The 19,393-nt window shown below is 42.2% G+C and overlaps 1 protein-coding gene across 1 annotated transcript in view; it reads left to right on the top strand.

The window, feature by feature from the left end:
- Positions 1–19,393, top strand: part of MTHFD1 (methylenetetrahydrofolate dehydrogenase, cyclohydrolase and formyltetrahydrofolate synthetase 1) — a 66,306-nt gene that overhangs the window by 10,536 nt on the left and 36,377 nt on the right. Inside the window, exons 2-6 of the mRNA XM_066388475.1 lie at positions 6,251–6,335; positions 16,205–16,264; positions 16,688–16,741; positions 17,804–17,940; positions 18,084–18,184. Of these exons, the coding sequence (XP_066244572.1) occupies positions 6,251–6,335; positions 16,205–16,264; positions 16,688–16,741; positions 17,804–17,940; positions 18,084–18,184 (437 nt within the window). The remainder of the gene's footprint in view (positions 1–6,250; positions 6,336–16,204; positions 16,265–16,687; positions 16,742–17,803; positions 17,941–18,083; positions 18,185–19,393) is intronic.

Below are 19,393 nucleotides of genomic sequence, written 5' to 3'. Positions count from 1 at the left end.
GCTTTTATAACCGTATAGCAAATTATCCTTCACTGCCTTCTTTTTCTACCTATGGCTTCTGTTGAGATGTCCTTGTTAGGTTATATTTTAAGAATGCTTTTTTCTCGGTCATAAAATGTCTAAAATTTGAAAATGAGCCATCATGTTAAATAGAACGAGTTGGAATTTGTAATGGACTTTTTCAGGAATAATTATACAAGACTTTGAGCCTGGCCTGTGGTGGCACAGTGGATAGAGCATCTTCCCGGAACACTGAGGTCGCTGGTTCAAAACCCTGGACCTGCCCAATCAAGGCACATACACATATAACAAGCAACAAGGAAGCAATGAACAACTAAAGTGAAGCAACTATACTTCTCACTCCCCTCTCCTTTCTGTAAAATCAATAAAATCTTTTGGAAAAGAGACCTGGCCTGACCTGTGGTGGCGCAGTGAATAAAGCGTCGACCTGGAAATGCTGAGGTCGTCGGTTCGAAACCCTGGGCTTGCCTGGTCAAGGCACATATGGGAGTTGATGCTTCCAGCTCCTCCCCACCTTCCCTTCTCTGTCTCTCTCTCCTCTCTTTCTCCCTCTCTGTCTCTCTCTCTTCCTTTCTCTCTCCTCTCTAAAATGAATAAATAAAATTAAAAAAAGAAAAAGAAAAAGAGACCTGGGTCACTGTTTAGGAGTGTTAGGGTTCCTCTGACTAGGAACTTTCGGAGGTATGTGATTTCATACAGATGTGCACCTTTGACCTTTATTGGCTAGGCCCGTGATGGCGAAGCTTTTTATAAAAACTGCCCACTTTTGCAGTGCTGGTCAACCTGGTCCCTCCCGCCTCCAGCTTCCATGGTGGGCGGTAGGGGAGCAACCAAAGGCTAGAAAACCTCCTAAATTAACAGAATGTCCTTGAGTTGCAGATGTGTCCCATTTCTATCCATGGCCCATGAGCTACACCATCCTGGTAAAGATTCTGGAGGCAAAGTGCGGAAGAAATATGCAATTGGAGAGACACCCCTGGTTGATCAGTACTGTAAATGTGGGCGGTTTTTATAAAAAAGTTCGCCATCATGGAGCCAGGCTCTTTTACAACTCTGTTTGGGAGGCATTCACCTGGAGAAAACTAATGGAAATGGACTCTTGTCCATGTAGTTTCAAACACATATTGACAGGCTGAGATCAATGATTCCCACTCTTGATTTTTGCCCCTTAGAAAGAAAAGATGCCCCCCTCCCCCAATTACATTTTGTTGGCCAATAGCAGAGTTTCTCAACTATGGGCTCTATGAACATTTGGGCTTGGTAATTCTTTGTTGTGAGGAGGTGGCCTGTGCATTGTAAAATATTTATGTAGTTGCATCCCTGGCCTCTACCCACTAGATGCCAGTAGCAACTTTCTTAAAACTGCATCAGGGTCTGTTCATATCTAACTGGCTCTAACTATTTTACTCTGTCTCTTCCTCATGACCAGAGAAATTTTAATGGTTTACTGCTACATTGTCAGTCTGCATTCATTGGCACTCTGGTATTGGTTCCTTCCACATGGAGACAGATATGTTGTCTTCCCTTAGGTTTTAGAGAATGTTGATGGAGGATGGTGTGACTTCGGCATGTGTAGCTCTATTCAGGGTCCAGGGTGCAGATGGGACACATCTGCAACTCAAGGACATTCTGTTAATTTAGGAGGTTTCCATGATTAGGAAGTTCTATTAAAGCATTTTTTAAAAGATCTTATTTATTGATTTTAGAAAGAAGAGAGAAGGGGGGGAAGAGCTGGAAGCATCAACTCATAGTAGTTGCTTCTATGTGCCTTGACCAGGCAAGCCCAGAGTTTTTGAACCAGCAACCTCAGCATTCCAGGTTGATGCTTTATCCACTGTGCCACCACAGGTCAGGCCTGTTATAGCATTTAAACATTCTGGAAGTGAGCTATAAAAATTAAGGCACTTCCAACCTTTTAATTCATCACAGCTCTGTGACTAAACACAGATGAGTAAGTTCACTTTTCTCTCCACGGTCCTATTTTATATAGTTTCTTAACTTCAGCCGTCCCTGACACTTGGCTTTCTTTATTCCACTTTTCATTTTAGGGATTCTTCAGTCAGTGGTCCACCTAGAAAGTTAAGGCAGGGAAGGTTCTGTAAGTGACTTCCGGAGTCCTAATTACAGCCGTCTTTGTTGTTGTTTTCTCACTTAGAGCTGAAAACTTGCCACTTGTTGCTTTAGTGTTCTGGGCTGCCTAGTTTCTTGCTGATTGTGGTTTATGTGTATTTTTAAATGCATCTTATTGCTATTCTGGTCATGTCTCATAACCAGGCCTAAATGTTAGCTTTTAAATAAATCTTTCTAGTTGGAGAAATATCTCTGCTAATACAGCTTTGGAAACAAGCCTTCTTAGGAAAAGTTTAAGGAAGTCAGTGTAACATCTCAAGCTATAATCTTTTTCTTTGAGGGGGTACAAACTGAGACTCATTTAAAGTATAGCATAGGAAATACAGAACATTTTGTTCTTTGCCCTTAACCTACTGGGCTGACACATTTTCTACCTGTACCACCTTGTAGTACTGGGTGCCCGTAGCTTGCTACCTACTGGATATAACTATTATTCTTAAACTTCCCTAGACTCCCTTCTTCAGGTCTCAAATACAGTACTTATTTATTCTAGAATCCTAAGAGTTGATAAATAAACGCACTGTGTCGGTGTGAAATCTGTTCTGTGCCTTAAAACATTTGTAGTCGGCAGTCTTTCCAGCTCCGATTCCACTGCCCCAAAGCACAGAGTCCTCTGCTGCTCCAGCAGTTTCTCTTTGCTTCTTGATAATATGCCTAGAATCCAACCACTTCTTGCCAGCCTACCATTGATACCACAGTCCCAGCCACCATCACCCCACGCCTGAGTTTTTGTAATTGCAATAACATCTTGCTGGTGTCCCTTATTCTCACCTTTCCCCCTACAGTCTGCAGAATAATTAATTACTCAGCAACCAGAATAGTCCTTTACAAATGTAAGTCTGATCATGTCAGCCCTGTTCAAAACCTTCTGATGGCTTCTCATCACATTCAGAATAAAAGACGGTCGGCCTGCTCTGGTTACTTCTTCTTCCCCTTGGACCTCATATGCCCACTCAGGACCTTTGCACTTGCCACTCTTTTTGCTAATTGGTCCCAAGAAAGCTGCATAATGGCTTAGAGCCTCTGTCTACATCTGTGAATGAGAATAAGGAAGTTTCTCTTCCCTTGCACACCTCACAAGGTTATTGAGAGGCTCAGATGTGTTCATCTGTTTTCACTGGTGGTTCTTGTTACTGTCGTACATGGTGCTAGGAATGCTTGAGACTTGTTTTGTTTCTCCCCCCCCCCACCTCCCCATGGGTTTTGTTTGGGTTGGAGGAGGGTTAAGGAGTACCAGTAGAAATCTTTACCTAGTGCAGGGGTCCCCAAACTTTTTACACAGGGGGCCAGTTCACTGTCCCTCAGACCAGTGGAGGGCCGGACTATAAAAAAACTATGAACAAATCCCTATGCACACTGCACATATTTTATTTTAAAGTAAAAAAACAAAACGGGAACAAATACAATATTTAAAATAAAGAACAAGTAAATTTAAATCAACAAACTGACCAGTATTTCAATGGGAACTATGCTCCTCTCACTGACCACCAATGAAAGAGGTGCCCCTTCCGGAAGTGCAGTGGGGCCGGATAAATGGCCTCAGGGGGCCGCATGCGGCCCCGCGGGCCGTAGTTTCGGGACCCCTGACCTAGTGCTTTGTGTTAATATAACGGTTAGGGAAAAAGAGTGAAATCTGGAAACTTGGTCCCCTTGTCAATGCAGGGGAGGCAGCTAAGGCTGGAATTGCTGGGGAGTTTCACCGGCAGCCTAGTGAAAACCTGGCAGCTCCACTGTTTCCGGCTCTTTTGTGTCAAAGCTGAATTTTGTGGCCTTTATTCAGGTCAAATCCCAGTAGAAGGAAATCCAATGGCCTTTCAATCTTCTTTTGAACTCTATTATTGTATAGACCAGTGGTAGTCAACCTGGTCTCTACCGCCCACTAGTGGGCGTTCCAGCTTTCATGATGGGCGGTAGCGGAGCAACCAACGTATAAAAAAAAGATAGATTTAACTATAGTAAGTTGTTTTATAAAGATTTATTCTGCCAAACTTAGCAAAAATTCGACATAAAGTACTTGGTAAGTAATTATTATTATATGCTTTAACTTGCTGTAACTTTGCTTTATAAATTTTATAAAGCAAAGTTACTTCCCTACTTTATAAATCACCATTACTGTGGAACCGGTGGGCGGGTAGGAAATTTTACTACTAACAGAGATACAAAAGTGAGCGGTAGGTATAAAAAGGTTGACTACCCTTGGTATAGACTATTGACTTCAGCAAAGGTCACTAGTTAGAAAGAAAATTTTAAAGTCTTAGGTATGATTTCTTGTATCATCCAATGTTCTTAACATTTTCTGGTCTCATCCAAATAATCTTTCTTGTGATGCCTATGCCTTTTTAAGCCAGTTGCTTGTAAAATGTGGAGAATTGGAGAAGAGAGTAACCAAGTTAGAATGAAGGAGGTGCTGCTTGCAGATGTCCGTGTGTACAGCGTTTGTATGTCAAGTGTGGTTAAGAGGAAGAAAGGCAAACGGAAAACTAATCCTTCAAGAGAGGCAGAGCCTGTTGGTGCTCATGACTGTGTCATCACTACGCAAGGGCGATTTTGAATATTTACTTACGAATGTAATGTACTATACTTGATGTCCTATTGTGTCGTTGAGAAGTTGTATGTTGATAAGTTGATTTATCATTGTTTCACAGCAGGTTACACTTTTAACCTTGTGTTAAATTCTTTTCTAAGGAAAATTCTTTTGTGAATTAAAGTTGATTTATAAATTCATATTGAATTTGGAGTGGGATTTATTATCATGCAGTCTTCTGTGGATATCGTGTGATTATCGTACTATGTGTGCTAGGTTGAGCAGGCGGGAGTTCAAGTTCCTTCCTGCAAACTTTTTTCATATAGCACTCGGGAGAGTGGAAATGATAAAAAATATCAGGATGGATACTGTGGTTTCTCTTCAGACTGCATAAATCTTTTACAAAAATGTGAGGGTAAGCAGCCTTCCAGAAATGCTGGGCTAAGTTTTCATTTGTTCACTGTATGATTTTGAATGCTATCAACTAATGCAGTCCTTCTCAAACTTTTTGAAGTTGGGGCGCTTTTAAAATCCTACAAATAATTGTAGGCGCACTATATACAAATTTCTGAGAAATATGTTATAATAATTAAGTCAGATAGTAAAGAAAATAATATAAAGTCCAAGCATGCTTTTATGGTAATTAAATGAAATAAATACAACAAAATTAAGTTTATTCTGACATTAAAAAACATTTTTATGTTACAGTTTTTGAGTTATGCTTTTTAGATTTATAAAAAAGGGGTTAAAAAATAAAAAAACAGCAAAAAGTTATCTTTTTATATATATTGATACATTCTTAGTAAGATTTAGTAAATTCAGCAGGTCCTGGTGGGAATATGTTAAGTTTTTTCATTCTTGTGTTTATGAGAAACATGAGCCTGATGTGTCCTAGTGATTTCTTCAGTGTTTGGGCATATATTTGAAAGACAAACTCTCATTTCCTCATCAATACATTGAAGAATTCCTCTTTTTACTCTTAACTGTGTTGAGTGCAGAAAACCCCCACCATACATATCATCTTCACTTTCACCAAACAAAGGATAGAAGAAACTTGCCTCCAGTCTTTCCGGGGAACATGGGGGTAGTGTAAACAATCCAGCACCACAGCTTAACAGCCTTTTGCAACCTAATCAGGCAAGTAAGGTGGGAGGTTGGGCAGACTGTCAGCTTACAGCCAATTCCCCACACCTCTGTCCCCCAAAAATCTAAACTCCAAAAACCCTTTTGGTTTTTTGGTCCCCAACAGGCACGTATTTCTCTGGAATACCATAGGGCACACCTGGAAATCTGTTAGGGCGCACCAGTGTGCCCTGGCACACACTTTGAGAACCACTGATAATGTGTTTTAAACTAACTGGCCCTGTGTCCTGTGACCCGGTCCGTGTCAGTAGGACTTGAGAAAGACCTACTTGAAGCCTGGAAAATTTATGGCCAGTGCACAGTACATGTGATACCAGATAATGACCATGCAGAGAAGATGTTTTTTAATTTGGAAGTGAGATACATCTAATAATCCACCTCACTTTGTGTGCTTGAAACACTGTGTTAATGCAACCTTTCCTTTTTCTCCAGGCAGATAAAGGCGCGACTGAAGAACCAGGTCACTCAGTTAAAGGAGCAAGTACCAGGTTTCACACCAGGCCTGGCAATATTACAGGTACTGTTGATACTGTGTTTCCCCGAATAAGACAGTGTCTTATATTAATTATTCCTCCTAAAGACACATTAGGTCCTATTTTCAGGGGATGTCTTATTTTTCCATGAACAAGAATTCACATTTATTGTTGAACAAAAAAATCAACATTTATTAATAGACTGTGTCATGTCATCACAAACATCAGCATAACCAGCCAAACTCTGAATTTCATCAAGAATTTCTTGTGATTCTATTTCCCTGTACAACAATCTACCCTGTTTCCCCCAAAATAAGACAGTGTCTTATATTCATTTTTGCTCCTAAAGACACGCTAGGTCTTATTTTCAGGGGAGGCCTTATATTTCTAAGCTTGAAAAAAATTGCACTAGGTCTTAATTTTCAGGGAAACAGGGTAGTGTATTTCTGTTATATCCTCCTTAGCCAGTGTCTCTGTAGCATTTAAGACGAGCACTTCAGTCTCTCCCCATTTTCTGTTTATTTTTTGGTGTCTGTGAAACCTCTGACCTTTGCAGGTTCCTCGTCGACTCAACCTCTAAATGTTGGTGTATCCTGGTCTTCTGCTAATCTGTGGGTACTCTTCCCCTAGGCCAGAATCTCTTGAAATTTGATCTTAGGATCCCTTTATGCTTTTAAAAGCTTAAGACCTTAAGGAGCTTTTGTTCATCAATATTTACTGTATTAGAAATTAAAACTAAGAAGCCTAAAAATATTAATACATATAAACATGCCAATGGTAAGCTCATTATATGTTAGTATAAGTAACATTTTTATGAGAAAATAACTTGAAATTTTTTTAATGTTTAATTTTTTTTTTTTGTATTTTTCTGAAGCTGGAAACGGGGAGAGACAGTCAGACAGACTCCTGCATGCGCCCCACCGGGATCCACCCGGCACGCCCACCAGGGGCCATGCTCTGTCCACCAGAGGGCGATGCTCTGCCCCTCCGGAGCGTCGCTCTGCCGCGACCAGAGCCACTCTAGCGCCTGGGGCAGAGGCCAAGGAGCCATCCCCAGCGCCCGGGCCATCTTTGCTCCAATGGAGCCTCGGCTGCGGGAGGGGAAGAGAGAGACAGAGAGGAAGGAGGGGGGGGTGGAGAAGCAAATGGGCGCTTCTCCTATGTGCCCTGGCTGGGAATTGAACCGGGGTCCCCCGCACGCCAGGCCGACACTCTACCGCTGAGCCAACCAGTCAGGGCCAATGTTTAATTTTTATTGGTTGATTAATTTTTAGAGAGAGAGAACAGAGGAGAGAGAGAGACATGGGTTTGTTGTTTTACTTATTTAAGCATTCATTGGTTGATTTTTCTATGTGCCCTGACCGGGGATCGAACCTGCAACCTAGGCATATCAGGATGATACTCTAACCAACTGAACCCAGGCCAGGGAAGAAAATAACTTTTAGAAAACAAAATTTACTGAGAAGAAGGACATTCTTGTACATTTTTGCAAAACCCTTTACTGTCTGCCCTAATAGTACAACTACGTTCCTATCTGCCTTGGACTCCATCTCTGCTATATGCTAGTGTGATTGAAATATACCAAGGAAATCTGGCCTCATAAAGATGTATAATTGTAAGAGGGAAGGCTTTGTAAAATAGTCTTTCCAGATAATTGTGACTATTTTTCTTGAATATTACACTGGGACTGAATAAGTAAAGTTTTTATTTGTTTGTTTGTTTTTTGAGAGAGAGGGACAAATAGGGACAGACAGGAAGGGAGAGAGATGAGAAGCATCAATTCTTCATTGTGGCTCCTTCGTTGTTCATTGATTGCTTTCTCATATGTGCCCTGTCTGGAAAGCTCTAGCAGAGCTAGTGACCCCTTGTTCAAGCCAACGGCCATGGGGTCATGTCTATGATCCCACACTCAAGCCAGCAACCTCAGGCTCAAGCTGGTGAGCCCTCACTCAAGCCGACAACCTCAGGGTATTGAACCTGGGTCCTCTGCGTCCCGGTCTGACGCTCTATCCACTGCGTCACCGCCTGGTCAGGCAATAAGTAAAGTTCTTAAAGGTTAGTTGCAATGTGGAATCTGAAACTGTGTCTTTGAACTTTCATACTCTGTTGCATCAAAATCTGTGTTGCAGTTTGAAAGGATATAGACCCATGGGAGGTTCTGTTATGTTCTTCATTCCTCATTCGGAAAATAATAGTTCACTGAATTACACAGATCTTCCCAATATTAATACATTTTATTATGTGGTATAAAAAATCATAATCATTAACATTACCAGTGAACTTATCAGCGAAAGCTTTTAAGTATTGAGCAGTTATCAGGCTCACAGGAATGAATGAAAAAAATCCTGATATTAGCTCGAAAAATCAAATTTTATCATTGGCAACAAATACATAGTTATTTTCCCTGAAGTAGCAAGCCAGCTTGGTCTGCTGTTGAGAAAATATTGCCAAATAGTCAGAGCTGAATAATACTGTTTGTCAGTTTCTTTTTCAAGTGAAGATGGTTTTCCATATAAAAATGAGGTAGCTCAGTTTGCAAGGCCAAAAAGGCCAAGTACATTTCCTGGTGACAACCAGCGTACTTCTGTGTGCGGCAGAAGTGCTTGTGAGTGCCTCCCACTTCCCCAGACAGACTGTTAAAAAGATATGTATACTCAAGGGTTGAAGTTTAATAATATGAATGGTTTTCACCGCCTCACCCAGGGCACTTCAAAATGAAGCTGGCATGTGTTTTTACTGAGCATGTGTGGCAGTGACAGATACCCTCCTGAAGAGTATAGATTGGTAGCGTTGTCTTGACGCATGCTGAGTCATCAGCAGTCTTATTCCCCGTGACTTTTGCAGCCTTAGTGTGTATGTCAGTCCAATGAAAAGGGCAGATGACGTGGCGTTAGTATGAAAGTAGTTTAGTACTTACAGATCTTCTGAAAAGGTCTTGGGTTCTCACAAGAAGGTGTGGACCTTTGTCCTAGGCCAGGGGTCCCCAAACTTTTTACACAGGGGGCCAGTTCACTGTCCCTCAGACCGTTCGTTGGAGGGCCAGACTATAAAAAAAACTATGAACAAATCCCTATGCACACTGCACATATCTTATTTTAAAGTAAAAAAACAAAATGAGAACAAATACAATATTTAAAATAAAGAACAAGTAAATTTACATCAACAAACTGACCAGTATTTCAATGGGAACTATGCTCCTCTAACTGACCACCAATGAAAGAGGTGCCCCTTCCAGAAGTGCGGTGGGGGCCGGATAAATGACCTCGGGGGCCGCATGCGGCCCGCGGGCCGTAGTTTGGGGACCCCTGTCCTAGGCCAACGATTTTCAACCTTTTACATGTCATGGCACACATAAACTAATTACTAGAATTCTGCAACACACCAAAAAGTAATTTTTTGCCGATCTGACAAAAAATATAGGTATAATTTTGATTTGTTCACACCAGTCAGCTGTCTGGTTGTTGTGTTGGCTGTTGTCATTTTTTAATTTGACAATCTAAGGGAAGAGAGGTCAGTGCCCCCGACTAAGTCGACAGCTATTACTTGTTTTAAAGGTCTTGCTGCACAGCGGATGAAAATCGCTGCCCTAGGCCATTTCATCTGCCCGCGGACATCAGCTGTAGGCCAGTAATTTACACCCTGGATCTTTAGGTTTCTGGGACATCACTTACCTCCCTTCCCCTTCCTCCTCTAATCTGTTTTGCTTGTTTCTCATCTCTGAAGGATAGCGATCTCCTTGTTTCTTCCTCATTTCTCCTAAAACATTTGAATGCCTCAGGGCTCAGGGCTCAGACCGTTTTTTCTTCTTATTCCTTCTCTAAGTGAGCTCACTGAGCCTCATGGCTACATGGAAGAATGTATCCTACTTTAGGCCTCCGGCCACATCTTCTTCTCTGAGCTTCAGATTCTTCCAGTGGGGAAGCCCTTCAATGAAGTGATCCCCGACGTTCAGTAAATATCCGTTGTATGGACACATATACAAAGAACATTTTGGAGGATGGATTTGGATGACAGGAAGCTGATAGCTTTCATTTGAAATTCCCTTCAGAAATACCTGCTTCCTCACTTCACATTTCTCTCTCTGTATGTCGCCGCTTACATCATTTAATCCCTTGCTAAGTTTCTGTCCCATGTTCCTCAAGAATTTCAGAGTGAATAGTACTCAAATATTTCCCCCCAATTCTGTTAATTATCTTAAGAGGCCTTCGCTGAGAAGGAAAACACAGAAGGCCTGTTCTGCCCGTGTGTTCTGTCCTGTGGTGGGTTTTTCTTTTTTTGCAAATTACTGAGAATCAAAGGTATATGTTGTGGGTATATACTTAGTACATGTGGGGGACAAGTTATTTCTTGGCTCATGCTTGTGAATTGTTTGTTGTAGAAATAGTAAATGTCATAGAGAAGAAATCTGTTTTTTTAAACCTTTCCTTAGCAATACTGAGATATGTTCTTGTTATTTAAGCTTGATTTCTAAACTTGTATTTTGAATTTATTGATTGCAAGTGTTTTTGTTTACATAAACAGTTTTGCAACTTGGTCTATGTCCTTGACAGTGAAACTGGTACAATATTTTAATCTTGCACTTTAGCACCAGAGTCAGCATCTTTATCTTTCTGTGATTCAAAGCTTATACACATTATGTTGTAATTGTGGACCTTAACCAAACAGACAGCCAGGTATTTCTCCAGCAAAATGGGTTTACTTAGGAACAGCAAACAGTTGTAATTCAGGACATGCAATCCGATGGTGAACCATGTGCAAAGAGAAACAAAGGAAAGAGGAAGCTCTTTTCTGGATTTGTGTTGTAAAGAAGAGTCCATTGGAGGAAACTAGAAGTTCAGGATATGGTACTTTTCATTGGCTGCGCTGTGGCAGACAGTCTACCATTGGCTGAGCTGTTACTGGACAAGGAAGAATCTTTTCTTCCTGCTGAGGTAGTAGTGTCACTTCCTGTGAGAGATGCAAGGTGTGTCTCTTCCTGTAGGGGTCAGGAGTGTACTTTGAGTGCCATGTGTGACAGTTCTCTCTCCTCTAGCCTCGCAACTCCATTTTAAATGAGGTTTCTGTTTATAAATTTTCACATATTCATTATCTCTGCTGCCCTGGACCTCTCATTTTTGACCTGGCACTACCATGTTCCCACACACCCAAATGGGAAACCTGAGATCACCTCTGGATCTCTTCCCCACTCTCCACATCCCCGCAGGGACTGTTGCGCTATTGAGTCGGCTTCTCTTACGCTCTAGAAATCTGTTCCCTCCTTTTGATTTGTGCGGCTCCCATGCCCTGGGGCCACAACAGTCCTGTGCTCACAGGTTTTAGACTTCTAATGGGATGCTTCCAGTCTGTCCTTTTAACTGCTGTTGCTGCTCTTGTCAAAATATAAATTTGATCAAAATCCATCTAACTATACCCACTCTCCATCCCTTACAGAAGGAATGACAGTACTGTTTAGTGCAGGGGTCTCAAACTCAACTCAGCATGTGGGCCGCAGAGCAAGATCATAGCCATTCGGCGCACTAGGTCTACAAAAGGCAACTGTTACGCAACACTTTTCTCACTGCAGTTGAAAACAAAAAAAAATCAGTACAACAAGCACAATCGTACATGCAGTTTACTCAGTGTCACAAAACGACCAGAAACTGTAGTTCGCATCACAACTGCTGTTAACTAAGCTAATATCTAGCTAGGATGCTAGAGAAATGAAAAATACAAGTAGGCCCCTAGGCTTACTTAATTTTATCCAAAATATTTTGAACTTCGTGGATTAGTCTGTGGGCCCCACAAAATTGTTCAGTGGGCCGCATGCGGCCCACGGGCTGCGAGTTTGAGACCCCTGGTTTAGTGTCTGCTATAGTTCAGATGACTTGTATGTATTTATAATTGTTCTCGTTTCTGTACTACCCCTACAAGTTGGGAACGGTCTCCTGTCGTCATAGTAACTGATGCGCCAAGATTTTGGGTAGTTTATCCAAAGCTACAGTCTGAGGAACTGAGTCTGAGATATGAATGCAGGTCTATCTCCTATGCTTTTCCCCTCTGTTATTCTAGTTTCCTAGCATTGCAGTCAGGGATAATCATGATTTGGCTCTGTGTGTGCTCGCACATGTGTGTGTGCCTAAAAGTTGGAATTTTTAGAAATCACAGTGAACTGTTACATCACCAAATAATTGAATATATTAAAAGAAATGAAGACTTTTCGTTATAAGAGATACAAATGATGCTGTATTTCCATCCTCTTAGTAAATAAAATATTTGAATTAATAATATAATAACTAACACTTGCTTCCTACCAGGAACTATTCAAAGTGCTTTGCATATGGCAACTCATACAGTCCTTAAAAAGGACATGGACGGAACAATAATAAACTCAACAGTTAATAAGCTCAACTGGCCTAAATATCTGTAAGAATCTCCTGAAGCATAAAGAAAAATAATGACTAGACAAATACCCAAGTTATTGTATGCTATAAAACAGGCATTGGTAAACTGTGGCCCATGTCCAAATGCTGCCCAGGTTGTAAAAGATTAAAAAAGAAGCTAGGCCCTGGCCAGTTGGCTAAATGGTAGAGTGTCAGCCCCGCTTGTGGAAGTCCCGGGTTCGATTCCCAGTCAGGACACACAGAAGAAGCGCCCATTTGCTTCTCCAACCTTCCCCCTCTCCTTTCTCTCTCTCTCTCTTCCCCTCCCGCAGCCAAGGCTCCATTGGAGCAAAGTTGGCCCAGGCATTGAGGATGGCTCTGTGGCCTCTGCCTCAGGTGCTAGAACAGCTCGAGTTGCAATGGAACAATGGCCCAGATGGGCAGAGCATCGCCCCCTGGTGGGCATGCTGGGTGGATCCTGGTCAGGCGCATGCGGAAGTCTGTCTCTGCCTCCCCGCTTCTCACTTCAGAAAAATACAAAAAAAGAAAAAAGAAAAAGAAAAGAAAGAAAAAGAAGCTCAATGTGTGACAGAGTATATAGCCTGAAAAACCTAAAAAATATACCATCTGGCTCCTTACAGAAACAGTTTGCAGATGCCTGGTGTTAAAAAAGAGTTTGTTCTTAACTTGTTCCGGGAAAGGACCTTTTCTGAGTGATGTAATTCACCTCCTTTCTAGAAAAAAATTAGCATTCTGATAAAAATGTTTAAGTGATTTTCTTGATAAACTCGAATGGATTTAAGATGTGTTCTGGGAATCCAGTCTTCTTCCACCCACCCACTTGACTGTCAGTCAAGAATCTACTGTTCTTCAACTAAACGGTCTTTTGCATCTAATCTAGCAATGATTGTATAACCATCTTTCTCTGTAAAATGCCTATCCTGAGAGTGAGTTTTTGAATTGGCTCTGGAGAGATCTTTTCCTTTGCATTAGAATTACATTGAAATTTTGACATATGCTCATATCCATAACTGTTAAGCTTTTTAAAACTGGTGGCAGTTTTGGAGTTTTAGAAAATTTTTTTCCAAAACATCCAGAGAGAAAACAGTTCCTGTATGGGAACAATAACAGCAAAAGACTTCAGGCTTCTGTAACACTAGATGCCAACGACATCCAAGGTGATTCCAAATTCAGCCAAGTGGGTCCTTCAAGTGCAAAGACAACAGAAAAATATTTTCACATACACCTAGACTCAGAAAAATGCTTATATACCTTTCTTGGAAAAAATGATTTACAGTTGCATTTCAGCTACCTGAGAGGAATGAAAATAAACCGTAGAAGAGAGAAAATTTTAATTTTAAAAGGACTGGCAGTGAGCGCTAAAACCATTTAAAGTCAGAATTAAGTCTAAATAATTATAGTTATAGATACTAATGAAAATGTAAAAAAAAACAATACTCTTGAATTTAGGACCACCTTCTTTCCTACTTTGTTCTAAAAATCCCAGGGTACCTTAAATCTGGTAACTGAATCAATGAAGGGAGGGATGCGTGGGGCCAAGAACATGTATAGAAAATGGCCAAAGAAGAAACATGAGAGGCACTGACATTCTAGGGAAGCCCCTACAGGAAGCAACTTAGGTTCAAATAATCCATTTTAAAAAATCAAATTTTCCTTAATGGCCTTAGCATTCAAGAGATGAAATTCAAGTTAGTACTGGCAAAACTGAGATCTGTATAAAGCAGTGGTCCCCAACCGCTGGGCCGCGGACCGCTACAGGTCCATGGGCCATTTGATACCGTTCCGCAGAGAAAGAATAAATAACTTACATTATTTTTGTTTTATTTATATTTAAGTCTGAACGATGTTTTATTTTTAAAAAATGACCAGATTCCCTCTGTTACATCCATCTAAGACTCACTCTTGATGCTTATCTCGGTCACGTGATACATTTATTCGTCCCACCCTAAAGGCTGGTCTGTGAAAATATTTTCTGACATTACACCGGTCCGTGGCCCAAAAGAGGTTGGGGACCACTGGTATAAAGGACAACTGAGGCTAATAGCAAGGCCATGTTCCGTGGGCCTCTAGGACAGCTTCCAGGAACAGCATCAACAGGACTAGGGCAGGGAATACCCTCTGTAACTGAGGCCAACTTCTTTGTCTGCGGTTGTCCTATTAAAAGGAGCCATGCATCAATACTGAGGGACCTACCATTTTTCTCTCCGCAATTTTGGAAGAAGCTAAATTGGTAGCATATCACCCTGACAGTCTGTTTCAACCTTGAAAAGGACAAGTGTCAACCTCTAGAACATGGGAAAATATTTATAAAACAAAATTGTACAGATAGTGTTACAGTGAAAAACTGTAAGTATGTTGGTGAGTAATTAAATAGAAGGAACATGATGAGAAGCAGCATGGTGGTTCAAAGGGTTTGGCTTCCTCCTTGTCTTGGGAGCAGCTGACTGCCCTTTGCCCTCCCTAAATGTCTGCTCTGTGTAAGCAAGAACTGGGCCACCCTAGCAGGTGTCTCTTCGCTGTGGGGGCATGAGAGCTTTCCACTGCCCCCGGGGGCAGGGGAGAGGGAGTAGAATGTGCCCTCTGGCTGTTCCTGTCTGGGCTCTGCTGTTCCTCTTGCGCAGTGACAGTTCCTCAGCCCGTTCATCTGGTAGCAATGGCAAGCAGAGGTTCCGCATGCTTCAGGCAGGTCTGCAGGAGAGATTCCGCATGCTTCAGGCAGGTCTGCAGGAGAGATTCCTCATGCTTCAGGCAGGTCTGCAGGAGAGGATTCCGCATGCTCCAGGCAGGTCTGCAGGAGAGATTCCGCATGCTTCAGGCAGGTCTGCAGGAGAGATTCCTCATGCTTCAGGCAGGTCTGCAGGAGAGGATTCCACATGCTTCAGGCAGGTCTGCAGGAGAGACTCCGCATGCTTCAGGCAGGTCTGCAGGAGAGGTTCCGCATGCTTCAGGCAGGTCTGCAGGAGAGACTCCGCATGCTTCAGGCAGGTCTGCAGGAGAGACTCCGCATGCTTCAGGCAGGTCTGCAGGAGAGACTCCGCATGCTTCAGGCAGGTCTGCAGGAGAGGTTCCGCATGCTCCAGGCAGGTCTGCAGGAGAGACTCCGCATGCTTCAGGCAGGTCTGCAGCAGAGGTTCCGCATGCTCCACGCAGGTCTGCAGGAGAGGTTCCGCATGCTCCAGGCAGGTCTGCAGGAGAGATTCCGCATGCTTCAGGCAGGTCTGCAGCAGAGATTCCGCATGCTTCGGCAGGTCTGCAGGAGCCTTGCCTCGTTTCCAAGGCAGACACAGGCATCCCCTGCTTTTTCTTATCTTTTGGCTTTTTCAGTGGGAAGTGGGTGGGCCTTGTTTGGAGAGGGATCCCTCATACACCTGTGTCCACATCTCCACCTTGCCCCAGCGTTCTTCTTGTTCTGTTACAGCTCTCCCAACAAGAGTCTCATGGTTAAACATTCCTGTTATCAAAACTAAAATTCTAGAGGCTTTTCTATATACCTTGCCTTTCGCTAATTGACTTGCATGTATTTATTACTCTAGGTTGGCAGCAGAAATGACTCCAATCTTTATGTAGATGTGAAGCTGAAGGCTGCTGAGGAGGTAAAGCCCAGAGCAGGTTGTCACCCCCACCCCACCCAGGTCCTGCTAGTTACCCCTGGCCCCATGTTGCCCCTCCCCCTAAAAACGTTTTGTCACCCACGGCAGAGTTTAGTTTATCTGTTTTACAAGTCAGAAGTGGGTGGCTGAGAGCTGAGGCCTCTGGTTTACCCTTGAACGTTTCCTAATCAATGGTCTGCCTAGTTCCCAAAGAGCAGGAATAGGGGATGTGAAATCGCATAATTGCTGTGATGACAGTTACCAAGTAAATGATGGATGGGTCTGAATGAAAGACTAATTCTTCAGAATGTAGGGTGAAATCATTACTAACACCGCATGGTTTGTTTTAGTCATAGCTAGAAAAGAGGTGGGCCCATGTCCCAAGTACTCTTGCCAAATACCTGTTTTAAATGTTCATTTTTGCAGATTGGGATCAAAATCACTCACATTAAGTTACCCAGAACGGCCACAGAATCTGAGGTGAGCTTTTAGGAGCTGAGTGTCAAGAGGATAGCCGAAGGCTTTCCTCTCTGGTTTTCGGTTCAGTGAAACTAGGGGTTGATACATTCAGCATACAAAAGACCTCCAGGTAAGTCTTTCTTCACAGACTGCCTCTAAAAATCTTTGAAAAATGCCTGACCAGGCAGTGGCGCAGTGGATAGAGCGTTGGACTGAGATGCGGAAGACCCAGATTCGAGACCCCGAGGTCGCCAGCTTGAGCGAGGGCTCATCTGGTTTGAGCAAAAGCTCACCAGCTTGAGCCCAATGTTGCTGGCTTAAGCAAGTGGTTACTTGTTCTGCTGAAGGCCCGCGGTCAAGGCACATTAAAAATAAATAAATAAAAATTTTTGAAAATACCTACAGAGTAGGTGGTGCTGTGCTGTGGCATGGATGTTTGGTACTCACGGTGTGATTGCAGCATCATTTGTTTCCAAATCACCTGCAATGTTTGTGGAAGATTCGTCCTTGGCCTATAGTTATATGCATCCTAAGAACCAACTGTGTATTCCACTTACATGATGCTCAAGAATAGGCAGAATAAATCATCCGTGATTAAAGTCCAAACTGTGGTTGCTTATAGATATAGGGGGTAACTGAAGGGGCAGGAGGAAAAAGAACTTTGTGAGGTCGTGGAAATGTTCTGCATCTGCACTGTCCACTATGGTAGCCACTAGCTCCTTATGGCCATTTAATTAAAATAAAATAAAATTTAAAATTCAGTCACTCAGTTGTACTAGCCACATTTCAGTGTTCAGTCAATAGCCACTATTGTATTATACGTTTGGATTTGGATGATGGTAACATGGTTATTAAATTGAAGTTCTTAGGTTTTTGAAGGATTTCTTACCGGACTCCTGAAGATTACCTTCTGTGTTAAAGTAGAGTTATTCTCAGGATTCAAGGGGAGGCACATTCTGAAGGGCCTGCATTTAAACTCTTGGGGGCGGGGGATTGGAACGACCTTGCTTTTGAATCGGAGAATGTTCTATCCTTTTAATTTCTATGTGGCATATACCCAATTGTATGTGGTATTGTTTTTAGGTGTTAAAATACGTTACATCACTGAATGAAGACTGTACCATACATGGGTTCTTAGTGCAGCTGCCTTTAGATTCCGAGAACCCCATTAACACTGAAACAGTGCTAAACGCTATTGCACCTGAAAAGGATGTGGATGGGTGAGTGTGGCTGAACTTTCTACATCACATTGCGTGATCCCATTATAATATATTCCAGTTTTAGGAACACACCATATTTGCTTCTAAAGAGTAAAACACCTAATTTAGCTTTATCTCCCCCTTCATTGCATCCACTGTTTTAGATTGACTAGCATCAGTGCTGGAAAACTGACAAGAGGTGACCTGAATGACTGTTTCATCCCTTGTACGTCCAAAGGATGCTTGGAGCTCATTAAAGGGACAGGTAAAAACCCAAACCAAAAGCAAAGCACCGTTTCTTCAAGCCTGGCCTTGACATGTGGAGGTTCCGAGAGGGTCATGTGAACCCTAAGTAAACGGACTTGATTGGCACAGGACCTGTTGGCTGGGGCCTTTACCTAAATTCTCACTTAATCTTCCCAAAAAGCCTATGAAATAGGTACTCTAATTGTTCAAAAGCTGAGAAAACGGGCTCAGAAAGATTGAATAATTTTTCCAAGAGACGGTAGAGCCAAAATTTGAACTCAGAGTTATTTGAGTTCAAAGCAAATTTGTGTGTGTGTGAAATAATAACCTCTATGGTCGTAAGAATTAAGATAAAGGTACAAAGTGAAAAGTCCCCTCCCCGAGCCCCCCAATGGGCATGAAGTTTCCACAGTAGTTCTAGGACTAGACACATGGCTGGAAATGATCTCTTAACAATTGGTCCTATAACCTAGTCAGCATCTTGGTATTTTAATTTCATTACAAATACTTTTAGCAGAACTTATTTTTTACAAGGAAGTGTGTCCTGTTTAGAGGAAGTGGATCAGAAGTCTCAAGTGGAAAGTGTTGGCCACTGTCATGTTCTGTGGTTAGTGAGAAAAGGTCAAGCTTTAGACCTTGGGACAGCTCTTACTGTTCAGTCCCACAACTAAATTTATGTTCTACAGCATATTTAGCAAATGGTTTGTCACAACTTGATACAGACAAATCCCATAAGCCACAGCAGCTGCAGGCCTCCCACTTCCTCTTGCTGATAGTGAAGCTGCCATTTGACCTAATGCTGCTTCAAGTCCTCTGCTGAATCCTAAAAAGTATAGTAAGTAACTTTTAAACACTTCGGACTTTGAGGGCTTTACTTCTAGATGTGTATGATGTTAGCAGTATATAGAAGGTTATCTTTTTTTTTTTTTTTATAAATTTTTATTAATGTTGATGGGATGACATTAATAATTCAGGGTACATATATTCAAAGAAAACATGTCTAGGTTATCTTGTCATTAAATTATGTTGCATACCCCTCACCCAGAGTCAGATTGTCCTCCGTTACCCTCTGTCTAGTTTTCTCTGTGCCCCTCCCCCTCCCCCTCTCTCCCTCCCTCCCTCCTGCGTCCTCCCTCCCCCCACCCCTGGTAACCACCACTCTCTTGTCCATGTCTCTTAGTCTCGTTTTTATGTTCCACCAATGTATGGAATCATGTAGTTCTTGTTT

The sequence above is a fragment of the Saccopteryx leptura genome, chromosome 6 (genome assembly GCF_036850995.1).
Source record: "Saccopteryx leptura isolate mSacLep1 chromosome 6, mSacLep1_pri_phased_curated, whole genome shotgun sequence".
Lineage (NCBI taxonomy): Eukaryota > Metazoa > Chordata > Mammalia > Chiroptera > Emballonuridae > Saccopteryx > Saccopteryx leptura.
The sequence above is the reverse complement of the archived record's forward strand: the minus strand, read 5'-3'. Positions and strand labels throughout refer to the sequence as shown.